We start from the raw sequence: 18,524 nt of genomic DNA, 5'->3' as shown, positions 1-18,524 counted from the left end.
CTGAGGGGAGCAGTGGGCGCGACAGCAGTGGGCAGCCGGGATTGAACCAGCGCTGCAGAGGCTGCGGAGAGCTTCACAACATAGTGCTCAACCGCCTGTGCCACCAGGAGAGGCCCTGCATATGACTTCTTTATTCTGCAATAACCTAGTAAGGTAAGTCAAAGGACTGTCTACAAATGATTAAACAGATTCAACAGTTTCATCAAGCTCCTTCCTCTGGGCTACACATGACTCAATAAATGCTGTTGAACTGATGAAATGGTTCTAAAACACTACAAACTAGAGGACTGTAACATGAGCATTATTTCAGTAGGGAAACAATTATCACTCCCTGCTCTTTCAAGTATTTAAATAGAAAACAAACTGAGTAATGATCCCTATGCACATGTAAAAATTACTTCAAACAGAAGAGTTTAAATTTACTTATTTCTTCGAGTTTACAAAGTAGTAACGTAAAAACATAAGTTTCTTTAGAAAACACAAAATATGTAAATCTTAGTATCAAATAATTGTAAGTACTTAATTATTTAATATAGTATTAATTACTAAAGCACCTTGTGGGCCTCCCTGGTGGCTTAGGGGTTAAGTCTCAGTGCTGTCACCCTCCAGGCCTGAGTCCAGTCAATGGCCAGGGAGCTGACCCACATGGCGCAGCAGGCATCTCCTGTCTCCCCTCTGCTCCCCTCAGCAGTGTATTTCAGTGGATCCACCTGTTCTGTTCCCCACTCTGTCTCTGGTGAATCCTCTCATCCCCCCATACCTCTGACCTACACCCCAGTTCTCAATAATGCAAAAATAAATTTTTAAAAGAACTGTATAAATCAGCTTTATAAATATAGCACTTTGCATAGCTTACCAGATTCATCTATATCGGCATCTTCATCCCACTCCTTAAAAGCACGACTTTCATCTCTTCTGTTGTTCTCCCATTCCTCATCAGGTTCCGTGTCAAGCTCTGTGGCAGGACCACTATACCAGTCACCTGCTCAACAAATAAGCCAATGAAAGAAACAAGGAGAGATCAGGCTGGCTCACATTACAAGCCACATATTTCAAATACAAATCACTGCACACAAAATATCTGAGCCTAGGAAATGGGCCAGATATTGTTGGAAATATTTAATAGGTTTAAAAATTACACTTCAATAAAGGATTCCATCTCAGACACATGAGAAGAACTATAAAAATAATTATCAATAATCCCACATACAATTTTTAAGTCACTGAAAACAATCTAAGCTTTTCCACCTGCTGTGGCTTCAGCTGGCTCCAGCAACATCCCCACTTAGAAAGGAGATAATGCAAAACGGAAGCAAGACTTTGCTCAGGAGTCAATTAGTCAGCAACTCAGAAGTTAGGTGGGAGCAGAAGACAAAGGGAAGGATTAAGGTAAAGCAAAAATCACACAATTGTGAAGTAAGAGACAAAGCAGAATGAGTTATGGAACCCTTAACATGGCATCTAAATCAGAGTTGCTCAGCCTCCTCCCTGGGGACACCTGGGCTGCCGGGTGGTGCGCGCCCGCAGCCGCCGCACAGGGCGTCGCAGCAACCCTGGCCTCGCCACCCAGTGGGGGCCTTTCCCACTCCCCGAGAGGGGACAAACAAAATCTCTCCAGAGACCGCTGTTCCCTGGATGGCCATAAAGCCAATTATGATTGAGAAACTGAAATCAAATACCACAAATAAACAAAAAACATTTTTACTGGACTTCTTATTTAAACATAGTAAAAATAGAAAAAAAAGGAACATCACAGAAATCTGACACAGCGTTACCACATTTGATCTTTGTATCAAATAACACCTACCTGTATATTAATTCCAAACAACTCATAATTAGAAATATAGTAAACAAAGGATTTGCTATACCCATATTTGCCTTATTTAACTTTTCACTTAATAATGTATTATCCCACAATAGGAAAAATTATTCCACATGAAATTAGTAACCTTTTTTCTTTAATTTATACAATAGCTGTGTTGCAGGTCAAAGGCGCGGGAGGGTGAGAGGATTCCCCAGAGACAGAGTGGGAAGCAGAACAGGCAGACTGACTGAAAGCACTGCTGAGGGGAGCAGTGAGACAGGAGAGGTCTGCGGTGCCATGGGGAATCTCCCCAGCTGGTTGGGAATCGAACCCGCGCTGCGGAGGCTGTGGACAGCTTCACAGCGCTGCGCTCAACCAGCTGTGCCACCAGAGAGGCCCAAAATTAATAACTCTTCATCTGGATCATCTAAGTCTACCCAAATCTCCAAAGCGCTTCATTCAAAATACATTACAAGCCTAAGAGCAGCATATTTTAAAAGTACGTTAACGTACACTAATACATGTTAATGTAAAAAATAAAACATTTTAAATGGCTCATAAGCAAGTATATTTAATGTCAGAGTGCCAAATTATAGAAAACTAAAAAAAAATGTGAATTTTAAAATTAATACTCATCTAGAAGAAATTGCTTTAATTCAGTGACAGAAAAACATGCTATCCTAGTGGCATCAACCCGGGCAGCATCATATGCTCGTGATGTTGCATGGAAAAGTAACTTCCCACAGTGAAACTAATGAATGTAAAATCCTGATTTATAGAATGAGGTGTTACCAATCACAAAAAATATACTAAAGACAAAATCACACTCTGGTATTTTGACGCTCTACCAACCGAGGTACCCAGACCCCCGAACTCAGTTATTTTAGTCTCTACCAAAAGGAGACTTTCTCAAGTGGCGCCTCACCTTCAAATTTTAGAATCAGTTTGTCCGATACTTTTAAAATACTCTAATTATTTAAAGTTATTCTGACAATTTATCAATTTTATTATTACTTTATTAATCTATTAACTTTCTTAATCCCCCAAGTTGTCAAAAGGAGAAAGTAGCATAAAAAAGTAACAGTTTTTAATACCTATCATCAACAATTACCAACATTTTGTCAATTAGTTTGCATTTCCTCACAAATTATGTTCGTAATTATTTCAAAAGAAATGGCACACATCACATAATTCACCATGAACACTTCAGTATTGCTAACTTGTCAAAAATGTATACAAAGAACACATCCTCTAACCATCAAATCTACTATTTGGCCAACCTTTCAAGAGTTTCCCTCCCTGGTTTAGCCTATTAGTGACTGAGGATTCACCCCGCACCCCCCAATAAAAAGTTGACACATTTTTAATACAAACTGAAAGTCCCATTTACCTACCTCTGGCCCAATGAACCGGGTAAAGATGTTTCCAAAGTGATCCAGTTTTTGCCAGCTGAGACCATTTAGTGCTAACTTGACTGCATCGACATAATTCTTGAGGATTAAGATAACTGAAAATTGACAGCATTACCTCTGGAGGAAGATGGGATATACCAGTGGGTTGTTCTGACACTTCTGCTTCTGTAATAAAGAAGAAACACTTTAACACGAGAGGCCGCAAGAGCAAATGCAATAAGAAATTACAATCACATTTCTATAATTAAAATCCAGTGCCTAAAGTCCACTCCTTCCTGTCTGTAAGATGTGAAAAGGGAACAACGCGGATTAGTGGTAACATGGATGTGTTCAAGTCGTTAAGAACAGGGAGGGTTAAGCTCTCGTGGTCCAAATCTCACTTCATCAGCGGGAGCCACAGCAATGAACACAGAACCGACTTCCTCTGACAGAGGTGTCACAGGGGAACAACACTCACTTTGTAGCATGAGCAGCATCACTTGAAAAAGGAACCCAACAGGTTATGCAGCTTTAAATCGAGTCTAGCATGGTCAGATTATGAGATCTCCAGGACATCCTGATGACACACACAGGCACACATCCCTACTCACGTGTCAGCCCTGCAGTCGGTGTCCCCCTGAAGTCCTTTCTTGAGTCTCACCTTTCCTTTCCCAGATCTGTGAATGCTTAACTTCTTGAACCTATACAAGCCCCACCACCTTAGACTACTGCTGAGCCAGGTGAGCCAGCACAATGTAACTACTGCCAATGGTGGTGTACGTTACCAGGACCCTGTCAGCCATTGTTGCAGAAAGCAGTCACCGGATGACCAGTGACTACATGAAAGTATGTCAGTAGCAGTTTTCCAAAAGCAAAATGCAAATGAGGTGCTACAATAATATAAAATATAAAGGATTCCTCATTAAAGCACCTTTAATGAGGTGAGTACCTTGTACACCTACCTGATTTGAGTACCCTGTATATCTGATTTGTCTTCACAAAGCAACTTAAGTATAGAAATACTATGATCAAATTACTTTAGCCTAGCCCTTTTAAAAAGGAAATATTTTTTTTAAAAATACAGCTATAATTTGCTTTGAAGGAATGGGAAAATTAGATGTAATAAAGGTAACGCTTTTAAATCTGAGGTTATAATTACAACTACACCAGATGCAACAGGTCTTGGCTTGGTGTCTAAGGCACAAGCTGCATTTCAGAGGAACTCATACAAGTTTTATGGGTTTAATTATAGCTTAACCTAGAAAAACATTTTTGTTTCAACATGCACCTCACCTACTTTGTTGAATAATAAGAAAAAAGGATCCATTCCAGATAATTTTAAGCTAATTTAACAAAATGCCATTGTTATCACCTATCTAGAAGGAACCAAAGAACTTTTAGTACCCTAAAGATGCCAATTTTCTTTAATGAATTTCTAAAAGGCAAAGCTATCAAAGATAAGAATTAAAATGAGGACATAGTCGGGTCTCCCCAGTGGCGCAGCGTTTGAGCACTGGGCTGCGAGACTGCCCACGGCCTCTGCAGCACCGGTTCGTTCCCCGGCCGCCAGCGAGGGTTACACACACACACACAAACATTGAGGACATAGTCAATGTGTGTGTGTGTAGGGGGGAGAAACCAGATATGTTTTATTTGTATTTTTCATTTGTTTTCTCAAAGTGACTGTACCTACAAAATCATGCTCTCACACTCACTGCCCTGTGTACAGCTGGATAAAAGATAAAGACAATGACAGGTAGATCAGAGTTAAAGCCATACGCATGACTGGTTTTAAAAACTGATGGAAGACATAGGGAAGCAGGAACATGCCACCGGGGTCAAGGGCCCTTGGAAAGTGCTGCAAATTGCTCTCTGCACAAGGCAGTTTTCAACAACCATGGGCAACATAACAACAAAACATTGTTAGTGTGTGTAAAGAAACTACTTTTGGAAAGCCTGTTCTGCATGTGCCCCAGGTATATGAGATGCTAAATTACCACCGACAACACTCAATTCTAAAATAGAAGCTACAACCTTCAACTAAATTTGTGCTTGAAAGTAATGGCTTAAATCGCTCAAGCAAAATCTGTAGATAAAAAGGGGGGAAATCTAAAGCTCCTATCAACAAGATGCAAAGACCTTGAATCTGACAAATGGTTCCTACCTAAATGTACCTCACCTTTATCTGACTTTTCTTCCACAGAGTATTTTAAGAGCTTCTGCCGCTCTTCAGCCTGGTTCCACAGGCTGAGCCCCCGCAGGAGCTCGGCTGCGTCCTTCTGGGAGCAGTGCTGTGCGATCACCTTCTTCTTGATGTCCTTGAGCTCCTCATAGGTGAAGTACTCCATTAACATGGGCTGGAAAACCTAAACCAAGCAACACTGGTGAGGAAAGATGCCCACCCTCCTGGTTAACTTAGTACTGGTGCGAGTATAGGATCATGACAGAAACCTTTGAGATTTTACCACCAAGTTAGTTTGCCCAAAAAGAGTAGACTGTCACCAAAAAGGTCCTTCTCTGTGGTTTCTCCAGCTAATAATTTTAAAGCGTCAGAGCCAGAAGGTTTTCCTGTTCAGAGCCTGACAATCATTTTCTCATGGTCAGACATTTGTCAGTTAACTGCCCTGGTACTCAAGTACAGAATCTGAAGCATGAGCGTGGTACCCAGAGCACTGGGACCGTAAGAGCCTCACTCTGCTGAGACCCTGAACTAGTCAATATTATCTAAGAGACTTCTTCTTTGAAACAGATGCTTAAACCCAATCTCCAACTGCCATCATCAGAATACTTCAAGGTGGAGATGTCTTTTTGTTGTCGTACTGTTCTTGGGTATCACACACACTACGAACACGGCTCCAGGAGCTCAGTGGCTTTAATGCTGGCTGCATATTACAGTGACCTGCAGAGTGCATAAAATCCAGCCATACCCCACCTGATTTAACTGGTCTGGAAAGGGCTTGGAACTGTTTTTTTTTTTTTTTCCCCAAACACTCATCTGATAATAAGGTGAAGCCATAGTTAAGAATCATTATAATAACTAACTTACAGCTTGAACAATTTCCAGTTACTCATAAAATATTTTCTTCATTCACCACTATTTACCCTACTTTTGAGAAAAAAGAATCTGAAAATGTACTCACTCCTTCATTCAATGATATCCTAATATATGAATACTAGGTATAAAACTGATTAAGTTTAATACCATTTAATTATTAAAATCCACTACTAAAAATAGAACATTATAAACCTTTTAAACTTAGGGCCTCCCTGGTGGTGCAAGGGGTTAAGCACCGCACTATGAGGCAGTCTGCAGCCTCTATAGCACGAGTTCGATCCTGGGCCAGCCAGGGAGCACCCCACATGGCACAGCAGACCTTTCCTGCCTCATTCGCTGCTCCCCTCAGTAGTGTTATTTCAGTCCGTCTGCCTGTTCTGTTCCCCATTCTATCTCTGGTGAATACTCTCACCTCCTGCACCTTGGGCCTGTACCCCAGCTCTTGTATGAATAAATAAATAAATCTTTAAAAAAAAAAAAAAAACCCTTTTAAACTTAGTATGAAGTACATAAAATACTAAAAAGTTTTTAAAGTCCTCTCAAGGTTCTGACATTAGGTTGGCATATTCAATACCGCCATCTACATAACAAGAAAATATGTGTTAAGTCAATGAATTAAATCACTTATTCAGTGAAAACCAACAACCTCTCTGAGGGAACTAATAGACCTTTTCCTCCCCCCTGGGTTTTTCTTCATTTCCAAAAATGAACTGGGGGCTCTTCTTCCTAGGCATTATTTTGAAGAATTAAAATCAAAACAATCATCTGTAAAATCTCCTAGCTCGGGATCACAAAGGGGAAACATCAAGCTTACCTCCTCTTCCTCTTTCATGTGTGGAAGAAAATCTCTTGTAAAAGCCTCCAATCTCTCTTTTAGCTGCTTGGCATAATTTAATTGCTCGTATTCATTCTTTAAAAAAAAAAAAAAAAAAAAAGACTTCATTATTTCTTCGACACCTGATCCTAAGAAGTTAGTTTAAAATGCAACAAAATCTCAGGGAAAAAAAAACCAAACTGACAGATAACAAAGTGGGATCTGTACACAAAGATGTCCTTAAAACATCTTTTTTAAAAGAAACCCTGAAATGCTTTAGTTATGTGCTCTCAATAGTTTTCCTCCCTTACAAATTTTTTAAATGTTATAAAAACTTCAAAAGCAGCAAGTATTTGCTCAAAACTTCTATTAATTTATAATACATATATATGTATGTTTATGTACATGTATATCCTCTTTCTCACTCTATCTGTGAGGAGTCCACACAGCCCCTTGGGCTGAGTCACTGCAGAATCCCTTTAAAGTCACCTAGTAAATTCTCCACCTCAAAACAATTCAGTATGTCAGTCATGAAGACCACAGATGCTTCTAAAGGCAAGGAGCTCACCACATCTTGAAATAAACTGTTCTAATTCGGACAGCTCTAAACAGCTAAACAGTTCTCCCTCATATGAAGCAGGATTCCACTTCCTTGTAACTTACCCATCACTGTCCATCTGCCCTTTCAACTCAAAGGAGGTGAAAAACTGGGCCTCCCTGGTGGCACAAGGGGTTAAGACAAAACCTATGAAGCTGTCCGCAGCCTCTACAGCAAGAGTTCCATCCCCGGCCAGCCAGGGAGCAACCCACATGGTGCAGCAGACCTCTCCTGTCTCGCCTGCTGCTCCCCTCAGCAGTGTACTTCGGTGGATCTGCCTGTTCTGTTCCCCACTCTCTGGTGAATCCTCTCACCACCCACATCTCTGGCCTGTACCCCAGTACTTGTATGCATAAATAAATAAATCTTAAAAAAAAAAGTATGTGAAAAATTTACAGAATAAACTAAAAATCTGAGACTATTCTATCTCCACTGATCTCTCTCTAGTCTCCCCCTTTTTGGACTGATTTTTTCAACTGCTTCTCAATATTCTAGCCAATGTCCTACTCTCGGGATTTTACATATTCCCCTGAGATACCAGGGGCTTCCATTTCCACCGAAATGCTAATCTATTAATTCTCAAACTTGCTTTTCCAAACCGAAATACTCCCCTGGGTAAACCCATGTAGGCTTCTCTATTGATAAATGCCCACCTGGACTAACTTCAGTTCAAACCAACCTGTCCAGAATGATCTCTTTATGCCCCAAGTCTCTTCTGAATTGCCCAGAAAGTCAGATTTGATTCTCCTTATTTCTTTTCTCCTCTTTTTTTCCTCATCCCTTTACATGCAATGACTACATTCTATGAATTTTATTTCCTATATAACTCTCAAATCTGTCCCCTTTGCTCTATCTCCACTAGTCACACTTCAGCTCAAATTCTAACCATTTTATTGAAATCAAGAGTCAAAGCATATACAGGAATAGTAGGCACATAAGTGAACCTCCCTTCTGCCACTGCCCGTACTTCATCCTTACCCATCTCACACCTAGTAAGTATCTAGTGTGTGATCTCAGAAACACACACAATCATTTTTGTAACAAACCTCCTGTTGAGTCTTTTATCGTATGATATATAAATATAATTAAGAAAATCTATGGCAACTAAACAAAACTATCTTTAATTTAGTAATCAAATAATGTTAAATGCTTCTATTTAACAGACCATATTCCCTAAAATAGGGAAAGGAAAAAAAAATTATACATTCCAGTCAGTATTCAACTTTAAAATAAGTAAAATTTATGAAATGAAGTGTTTTTACATTGTAAGAATTTAACTTTCATCACTAGCAACTGCATTTGTTATATAGCTTTCTGTAAATGTTCAACAGTAACAATTTTATGGTAATTAAAACCTCAACTTAACACTTGAGACATGGCAAGCAGCACTCATCATGCAGCATATTTGTGGTAGTGAAGAGCTGACCACAAACCCGAGTCCAGGTCCACCAAGCCCCAACTATGCTCTGGCCTCGAGCACCAGTCCTGGCCCATCCTTGGCCCTATTAGCTCAGTCTTAGCAAAAGTTCCGCTGAGTCAGTTTAGCAAAAATCTCCCACACTCGGCATCACATCATTCTCTATTTCTTTCCACCTTCAGTATTTCATCGCCTTGGTTAGGCAAGGCTCTCCCTATCCTGCTGTTTCCTCAGTCAGTTCCCTGGTCAGAACCCCACTTTGCCTTTCTGTATTCAGAGTTGAGCTGGGTTTCTCTCCCCGATGCAAAGCTCCATCACAGCAGGCCTTCATGAGTAAAGTCTTCCTTACTAATTTTAACAAATGTCACAATACTTTTTTCCTTAACATAACATTACTATAAAATGCCAACAAGTCTGGTCAATGATATGCCAGAGGACAGTACAATTTGTGGTGATGAAATACCCATTTTTGTAACTCACCTTAACATTCTTCAGTCCCTTTTCAAAGAGGCTAAGCATCTCAGAGAGTTTATTATCAGAATGTACATTATAAATGGTCTGGCTGCGTTGTTGAAGCAAACCAATAATGTATTCGTTTTCAATCTGCTCGTGCATTTTGAACTCCTTAAAAGTAGCATACAGAGACTGGAGAAGAGCACGGAAATCGTTGTTGTTGGAAAAGTTGGTTTTAGAAAGCTGAATAAAAATTTAAAAGGACAAAATAAATGGAAATACAGACCAGTAAGAAATATTTAAACACATTCCTCTTTAGTTTTGTATGTAACAAAGTACCTCCATTACACTTGACTAACTTAAAGAACAAACAAACAAAAAAAAAAATTCACAGATTTGCAAGTTATAATGGTATAATAAAAAGAGTACTACGCCAGGAAGATGTTTTGCAGGGCCTAGGGTTATAGATAAGCGATGCATGTAGTCTAAATAGGAGATCAGGCCAGGCACCGTCAAATCTAAAATCCCATTTCCCTCTTTTTCTCTCACTCACATCTATGTACACACACTTAACACAAATACTCCATAGAGTTATATGTAAACATTAAATAATCATGTTAGGATGTGATAGGTATTTTCTTCTTTGTTCAAAATATTCTTTATGCTATTTATACTGCCTTTACAAAGTAAGAAACTCAAAAATACTCAACAATAGCTGGTTTTAACTTTTAATATCATGAGTCTGATCCATCAGGAAATAATTACAAAGTACTGCACTATTACATCATTATTAGGTTACTTTAGGGTAATTAAATGCTTAGCAACTTGTGATAGAAATATGCACTTTTCTGGGGAGGAGCTGTTGCCACAATGCAGGGGAAACCTGGAGCACCAACTATGAGTAAATGCACTGGAGGAAAAATACAAACCACTGAAAACACAAGGAAATGATACATGGTCATTTTAATTCTATTATTCAAAAAGAGAAAATGACAATCTGGGCCTTTTACAGTTAATGGCAAATCAAATTCTAATTCAAAGTAACATTCAAACCCATTATTCCCGTGCCATATTAAGTCCACTTTCCATTACATCAATCACTTAAAGGGGAGGAATCTAATTAGACAGGTGGACAGCGGGTGGGACTCTACTAGCCCTACCTTCCCTGACCTGCTTTGCAAATCTGATCTATGGTTCCTATTCCTAAAATGGAGCTAGTCTAAGCTTTCTTGCTTGCCTGTTCTCAGCAGGAACAGTGACAAAGTATCAGAAAAGATAACAAACTCCTAAAGCAAAACCATTGCACTATATATACTAGAATGAACTAAGTATCTTCTGCAAAAAGCTATATGGATTAGGTCTAAAGCATTCAGAGAAAATACAGACCCAGGGTCAGATTCTCTAGCATAAGGATCTCAGCCCTACCATTTACTTAGCTCTGTAACCCCAGGGAAGTTACTTTTCTCCCTCAATGTCTTAATATTCACTTTGATGTTAAATGGGAATAATGAGAGCATCTGTACTCCCCATGGCTGCTGTGAAATTAAAATGAATTGGTGCTTAATAAATGTTAGGTAACATCATTTTAAAAATTAAACATTCATTTTTACACTCATGCATTTTTTACCCTATTCAAATATTTAATAACAGTTGTAACAAGTAATTGGAATTCATCAGTAAATAAACACCTCTGTGTTTATGGAACTTACATTCTAGTGATGGGAAGTAAGATGCGAACATAAACCACAATAAACAGGCAAATTATCTAGAACAGGGCCTCCCCTGGTGGCGCAGGCAGTTAAGCGCTGCACTTTGAAGCTGTCCACAGCCTCTGCAGCGCTGGTTTGATACTGGCTGGCCAGTCGGCCGGCCGGCGAGAGTCCCACATGGCATGGCAAACCTCTCCTGTCTTTCCCGCTGCTCCCCTCAGCAGTGTATTTCGTCAGTCTGCCTGTTCTGTTCCCCGCTCTGTCTCTGGTGAATCCTCTCACCTTCCCGTGCATCCCGGGCCTGTACCCCGGTTCTTATATAACAATAAATAAATAAATCTTTAAAAAAAATTATTTAGAACAGGAGTTCTATAAAAGGCCAGACAGTAAATATTTTAAGTTTTGCAGGGCATACTGTCTGAAGCAACTATTTAATTCAGCTGTTGTCGCACAAAAGTAGTCACATGAATAAATGCAGACATATTCCAAAACTGTTTTATGAACACTGAAATTTGATTTCACAAAATTTTCACAGGTCATAAAATGGTATTCTTTGGGCCTCCCTGGTGGCACAGGGGTTGAAGTCTCAGGGCTATCACGCTATTGCCAGCTGCTGCAACGTGAGTTCAAGGCCAGAGAGCTGACCAATGTGACGCAGGCAACCTCTCCTGTCTCGCTCGCTGCTCCCCTCAGCAGTGTATTTCAGTGCATCCACCTGTTCTGCTCCCCACTGTCTCCAGTGAATCCTCTCACCCCCTGCACCTGTGGCCTACACCCCAGTTCCCTTTTTTTTTTTTTTAAGATTTATTATTTTCTTATACAAGAACCGGGGTACAGGCCAGATGCACGGGAAGGTGAGAGGATTCACCGGAGACAGAGCTGGGAGCAGAACAGGCAGACTGACGAAATACACTGCTGAGGGGAGCAGTGGGCAAGACAGGAGAGGTCTGCTGAGCCATATGGGATTCTCGCCAGCCAGCCGGCCGGGATCAAACCCATTGTAGAGGCTGCGGACAGCTTCACAGTGCAGCGCTCAACTGCCTGCGCCACCAGGGAGGCCCACACCCCAGTTCTTGTATGCATAAAAAAAAAAAATCCTTTTTTTTTAAAAATTAATTAGACACTAAGAGACTCTGAAATATACTAAGGCTTATGCTATGCCAGGTACTATACTAAGTATTTTTGGTATTATTTAATTCTTATAGCAATCTTCACTGATTACTTATTTTTATATATTTTAACTGATAAAACAGATTCCGCGAAAAATCCCTTACCCAAAACCATGTAACAGACAACAAAGTCCCTATCACTTTAAAACCTATGTTCGTGCCATGAGGGCCCACCAGAAGACATCTTCCCTGAGCAGCAGAGGGGAATGCCAGGGAGCACGGAGCCCCCGCGCCTTCTCACCGGACGCGGGGCGGGCAGAGCCGCAGACGCTTCTGGCCGTGGGCCGCGCAAGTGCTACTGCCACCTAGTGGGGGAGCCGGGGAGCGGCGGCGCGGCCTGGCAAGCACCGGCCCCCACGAGGAGGAAGCCCTGGCCCGGAGCGCCAGCAGTGCTCAGGGTGGACGTGTTTTCCAAACATTTTCAATCAGGACATTTGGCACGAAACAGGGTGCAATCTAGACACAGGTATCACCAAGACTTCAGAACAAATTTCAGAAAACAGTATTCCCCTCTCTAGCCTGCAATGTAATTTTTCATTTCATTTTTTAATGCTCTTTCTGATCCACACAATCAATTGATTTCATGACCCACTTCATGGGTGACAGGGCACACTTTGCAAAACATAAGTTCTACAGAAGGATCTAAGTTCCTACTGGTGGCTGCTCTCACAGAACAGGATACATAGTCAACACACCGAACAACCAGTAACAAGGTGTCACCCCTATTTTGAAAAAATGTATAACTGTCTGTCTCAGCCACTCTACAACCTAAAAGCTACAGTCTCGTGTCAAACAGCATCGCCAACGCTGTGTATCACTCACAGACCAGACATCTTCAAATACAAATTAGAAACAACACTGTTGCAGGACAACCCCAATATGAAATGGGGTGGCCTGAGTGTGGGTTCTCACCTGCGCACTAAAACAGGGACTTACTGAGACTCAACTGCAGCAACACACTAAAAAGGTTTATAAAGGGTTTATTTACAACAAGGGGAGGTGAAAGGAATAACCCAGGGAGAAAGAGAGAGAGAAATCAGTGAACCGTCCTACCAGTTCTGCTGAGCTGGGACCCCAACAGCTCTCCCAAGGCCAGAGAAAAACCAAGGACCACCTGCCCCCTTCCCGGCACCGCCCCACACATGTCTCTTGTTATGTACCAAGCCTGGCTGCTTAACTCCGCCCTCAGTTCCCAGCATCCTCCCCTCGTGGTGATGACTTTATGGGGTTTGCAGTCCTTGGCTCCTGGGATCTCTCTGGTCTGGGGTGAGGGTGGGGCCCATAAAACCTGAGTTTGTGGAGTTGGTTCGGGACATCCTCGCCTCCGGACAACAGTACAACAAAACCTAGACTTATTACCCCTAAAGTACTAGGGGTTTATAAGTACCCCTAGTACTTGTAAACCTAAACTATTTTTACTTTTTCCCTCTTCAGATGCTTTTACTTAATCAAGAGAGAAACCCTGACTGAGAATGAAGAAACCGTAATAACTATCTGGTCAAACTTACTTTACAGGTAGAAAAAACTATGACCCACAGGTGAGATGTTTTGCATAAAATCCACACAGTAATAAGGTGCAGACCCAGCAAGTTAATGTAAAATACAACTTCGGAAGAGAGGAAAATCCTAAGATTAAAATCCAGGCTCCACTAATTACCGGCTGAGTGAGTTGGGTTAGTTTCCTAACCACTAAGTTTATTTCCTCATCTTTAAATGAGGGATAATGTTTGTCTCCCAGGGATCTTGTGAGGATTAAAAGAAACGGCATGATGGTGTATTAAGAGCTCATTACATTCCCTTTCCTTCCTCTCCTAGCTCTCAACTCAACATTCTCGCCAATAAGCCCGGCTCCCCACACAGTCAGGAACAGCCATCGCAGGTATGAACGAAACGGAAAAACTAAAGGAATTCTTCTTAAAGATATACACACGCAATTTAAAAAAAAAAAAACCCTATTCAAATTATTCTGAGCTTATTTCCTCCTTAGGGCCCTAGTCATAAAAAGTCCTTTCTTCATAAAACGATAAAGTAGATGGCACTTTTAAAATACCCTTATCTGAAAAACTTGGGTAACCCATGAGGCCTCCACCACTCAATTTTTTTTATAACTGGCTTATGAATAAGTCTGGTAATCTGCACTAACCACAACCCTCCCCCCACCGCCACCTCGCACTTCGCTCTCAGAAGTCAAGGCGCCTGGAAGGCCATTCCTGACACTTCACTGTGGAGCCGACAATGTCCCTCCCTTGGCTCACGCTACAGCGAGTTTGGATTTCCAACCTAGAACGAACTCGGTGCGACCATCAACTCCTGGAGAAGAGGGACAAGCCACACTGCCAACACTTCCGGGCTGCCTGAGGGGAAACGCTCATCAGCACAAGGAATACAGTGAGGCTTGGAGGCACAGTAAGGAGCTGGAGCAAACTGGAGAGAGGATGTCATCCAACGCAGTTTCACTAAAATTCTAAGTTGGAAGATGGGTGAATTAGCAAAAAGATTTCATAACATACTGTTACCAGAAAAAAACATTTTCAGAGATAACTATGGTCTCAGACAAGGAAAATTAAACTTAAAATCATGATGGGACTTGGGCTTCACGAGCATTTATCACTAACTGCTTACGTGAACTAGGCCTAGCTAGCCCCAGCCTACAAGTCCCAGTTATAAAGCGAAACACCCCTGCCTTTCGCACCTCAACAGACGGTTATCTGGATATAAGGAAGCGTCTAAAGTGTATCAGACTTGAAAAGTTTGATACTAGAAATAAAAGTGACTTCTTCATAATTACTGGTATTTGAAGTCAAAATTTAGAATACAGCAAAATAACATAGTTTGTATCTTTTTAGTTTGAGAATAAAAAACAATTCTTGTTTTGTAAAGTTTTACTGTGGGTTGTCTGGGTTGACTATCCCTGGTGTCCACAACCAAAAAAATGGTGAAAGCAAAACTCGAGATAATAAGTGAATAAAAACAAATAGTCCTTAAAGGACTACGCGGTCATCATAAAATAGTTATTTCTCCATTCCAGTTCCCCAAGAACTCGAAGGGGAGATTCCCAGTGGTTAGAATCAATGAAAAATCAGAATGTAGAATTCCTATGCAGGTTTTTTTTTGTTTTTCCTAAATCAGCTTGGTCTTTGTTAATCTTCTTGATGAACATATACAACAATCTCAGTAACTACATCTAATTAGCTCAGAATCCGTGAAAATGTCAACTTACGCGGTCTCAGTAACTCTTGCAGCTACTGCAACAGGGGCAACTACTGAAAATCTTTTAACTCGTGGTTTTTAAATACAGCCCTGTATTCTCACAACGTGTTCAAATGTTCTCAATGACCAGGTAACGACGCGCAGCATCAGGGACTGCCTTCTTCAAAGTTGGAGTAAGGCTGGCTGGTCTAGTACTAAAGAACTAAACTTGTGATAGTTAATTATTCTGGAAGACTGAGTCACAACCACTGGGGAAGTGGCGAGCGCCACTAGTTCCCCAGGAAAGTGCACACATGCACAAATTTCCCCCAGCAATTTCTGGTGCTCTCCGGAATACCTCTCCCAGGCTAACCTGGAGGCGACCTCACATTCCATTACTCACAAACTTTCCCTTGCAGATTTCGAGAACGTAAAAAAATCTCCCCGTATTTTTCCTTTCTGCACTTAAGGGGGGGTCAACATAGCGAACTGCAAAAGCCAAAAAAGGTAAAAGCAGTGGCGGTCACTCACAGCCCCAGGTTCTCGCAGCTGAACGCCTCACCTATGCCCAGCTTCCCTGGTCAGGGGCTCTCCACGCCGGCCCCACACCCCACTCACCTGGGATCTCCGCCCCTACCAGAGGCCGGGGTCCCACACCCCCCCAGATCCTCATCTGGGGGCTTCTGGACCCGCTCTCAGGGCGATGGTGACACGCAGCCAAGGTCGAGGCCACCGTCCTAGACTGCGCCTCTGCACCAGGGGTGTTTCCACTCCCAAGATGGAGGGAGGGAGGGGACCGGGGGGTGCGCCTGAACGGCTGGTCCTGAGTGGGGCCTCCGCTGAGCACCGCGGGCAGCCTCGAACCCCCTCCCGGGCTTCAGGAACCCCCCTTTCCTCTCGACAGTGGCTCTGCTTCACGCCCTGCAGTTTCTGAAAATTCCTAAAAGTTGGTCTCCAGGCTTGCACCAGAGTGGCTTAAACGCTTCTTATCTGATTCACTTCTGCACCCACCCGAGTCCTCCGGGTGCCGCCGCGCCTCTCCCCGCGCGCTGGCAACGGGCGGCCCCGGCCACTGCCCCGAGGTCCCCCGAAGGGCCCCAGCTGCGCCCACAAAGGGGCTCCAGCAGCTCGCGCTGCACCGCGGCGCGTCCAACAGGGTCCTGGGAGTTGCAGCAACTTTCCCCGCGGCCCGGGCACGGGGCCGGGAGCGCGGCCGGCGCCCGCGGCAGAGGCTGCGCGGGGGGAAGGAGCGAGAAAGCGGGGTTCGCGGCCCCCACGCCAGGACACCCGGGGTCTCGCCCCGGTGCAGCCGGTGCAGAGCTGGGGGGGGGGGGGGCGAGCGCGCGGGGCCCGCGGAGCCGCCGCACCGGGAGCCGCAGCGGCCGGGCCGGCCGGGGGCGTCTGCGGGGTCCCCGCGCCCCGCGCAGGCCCGGGGGGGCCGGGGCGCCGCAGACGCGGCCGGGCCCGGCGGGGGCGGCCCCACGGGGGTCGCCGCGGGGAGCCCGGCCGGCGGGGCGCTCGGGGGCCGCGGGGGCCGCGGGGGGCGCGGGGGGCGCCCCGGAAGGCGCGGGCGCCGCAGGCCGCTGAGGCGCGAGGCGGCGCCGCCCGAGCGCGAGGCCGCGCCCGTTACCTTGTCGCAGTAGCGCCCCACCAGCTGCTTCATCCGCCAGTGCGGGGCGGTGAACACGTCCACCTCCTCGGGGAAGGGCGCCATCGCCGCGGCCCCAGCCTGCGCCCCGGCCGCCGCGGCCGCCGCCTCTCCATAGACACCCTCGCCGCGGGCAGAGGCGGCGCGCCCCTGCGCATGCGCCCGCCCCGTCGGCGCGCGCGCCCGAGCAGCCGTCCGCGGGGGCGCGCGCCCGCCGCCCGGAGGTTCCGCCGCGCGGAGGTTCCGCGGCCCACGTGACCGCCCCCCGCCCCCGCCCCCGCCGGGCCCGGCTCTGCGCTCCCCTCGCCCGCCGCGAGCCGGGAGACGGGGCCGAGTCCTGCTCCTGGTCGCTTCCCCGGGCGATGCGCGGACGCCCTGCGGCGGGGAGGGGTGTCGGGCCGCGCTCTCCACCCCGCGGTGCCCGCCGGGCCTGCGGACCCAGGCGGCCCAGCACGAGGGCTGCAGGCGCACCCCAGCCCAGCCGGGGCGCCCCGACTCCCCGCCGGGTCGGAGCGAGTGGGCGCCCCAGGCCTGGGGGCCCTGAGGACCCAGCCCCCCCCCCCCCCGGAGACGGCGCCTCGTGGCAGCGCCCGTGCGGAGCGGGCCTGGGTCCAGGTGGAGACCATACCTGGCCCCCAGGTGGAGACCATACCTGGCCCCCAGGTGGAGACCATACCTGGCCCCCAGGTGGAGACCATACCTGGCCCCCAGGTGGAGACCATACCTGGCCCCCAGGTGGAGACCATACCTGGCCCCCAGGTGGAGACCATACCTGGCCCCCAGGTGGAGACCATACCTGGCCCCCAGGTGGAGACCATACCTGGCCCCCAGGTGGAGACCATACCTGGCCCCCAGGTGAAGTCTGCAGACTCCGAGGAGGGCAGACTGTCCTCTGGGGGTCCAGAGGCGGGAAGGCTCGGCCAGCACTGGGAGGCCAGAAGGGGCACCGCCTGGGGAGGCTGAAAAATCACCAAGGTTAGATTCGGGCAACGTGCTTGGGTCACGTGCGCCACTGTAAGCCGAGGCCCAGAGAGAAGGAAGAAGCTGAAACAAGGTGCTCCCGCCCCAGCCGGTTCTGGCCTCCCCGTTAGGCCCTTGCTTCCTGGAAGGCTAAAAGGCTCACAGAAAATGGGGGGAATAGGTAAGGGTGACAGCTTGGGTAGGTTTATGCCACTGGCGTAATGGCCATAAAGTCCAGAAGGCCAGGAACCAGGTCTCGTCTGCTTGCCTCTCTGTTACCTGTCACAGTTGCATGACAACACGGGGTTCAATAAATA

At 45.2% G+C, this 18,524-nt stretch overlaps 1 protein-coding gene across 12 annotated transcripts in view; it reads right to left on the bottom strand.

Moving 5' to 3' along the window:
- FBXL5 (F-box and leucine rich repeat protein 5) overlaps nucleotides 1-17,391 on the bottom strand; it is a gene marked incomplete at both ends in the record, with an annotated part of 35,958 nt that extends 18,567 nt beyond the window's left edge. For 4 of the 12 annotated variants that reach the window (XM_084233429.1, XM_084233439.1, XM_084233432.1 and 1 more), the window contains 6 exons: nucleotides 857-982; nucleotides 3,199-3,381; nucleotides 5,375-5,561; nucleotides 7,065-7,160; nucleotides 9,560-9,775; nucleotides 17,230-17,313. In XM_084233429.1, coding sequence (XP_084089555.1) covers nucleotides 857-982; nucleotides 3,199-3,381; nucleotides 5,375-5,561; nucleotides 7,065-7,160; nucleotides 9,560-9,775; nucleotides 17,230-17,313 — 892 coding nt within the window. Of the gene's footprint in view, nucleotides 1-856; nucleotides 986-3,198; nucleotides 3,382-5,374; nucleotides 5,562-7,064; nucleotides 7,161-9,559; nucleotides 9,776-17,229 lie in introns of all 12 variants that reach the window. The other 8 variants (XM_084233431.1, XM_084233433.1, XM_084233434.1 and 5 more) reach the window with 8 other exon arrangements.
- Nucleotides 17,392-18,524: the final 1,133 nt, after the last annotated feature.

Source organism: Talpa europaea (assembly GCF_964194135.1).
Source record: "Talpa europaea genome assembly, chromosome: 5".
NCBI lineage: Eukaryota > Metazoa > Chordata > Mammalia > Eulipotyphla > Talpidae > Talpa > Talpa europaea.
The sequence above is the reverse complement of the archived record's forward strand: the minus strand, read 5'-3'. Positions and strand labels throughout refer to the sequence as shown.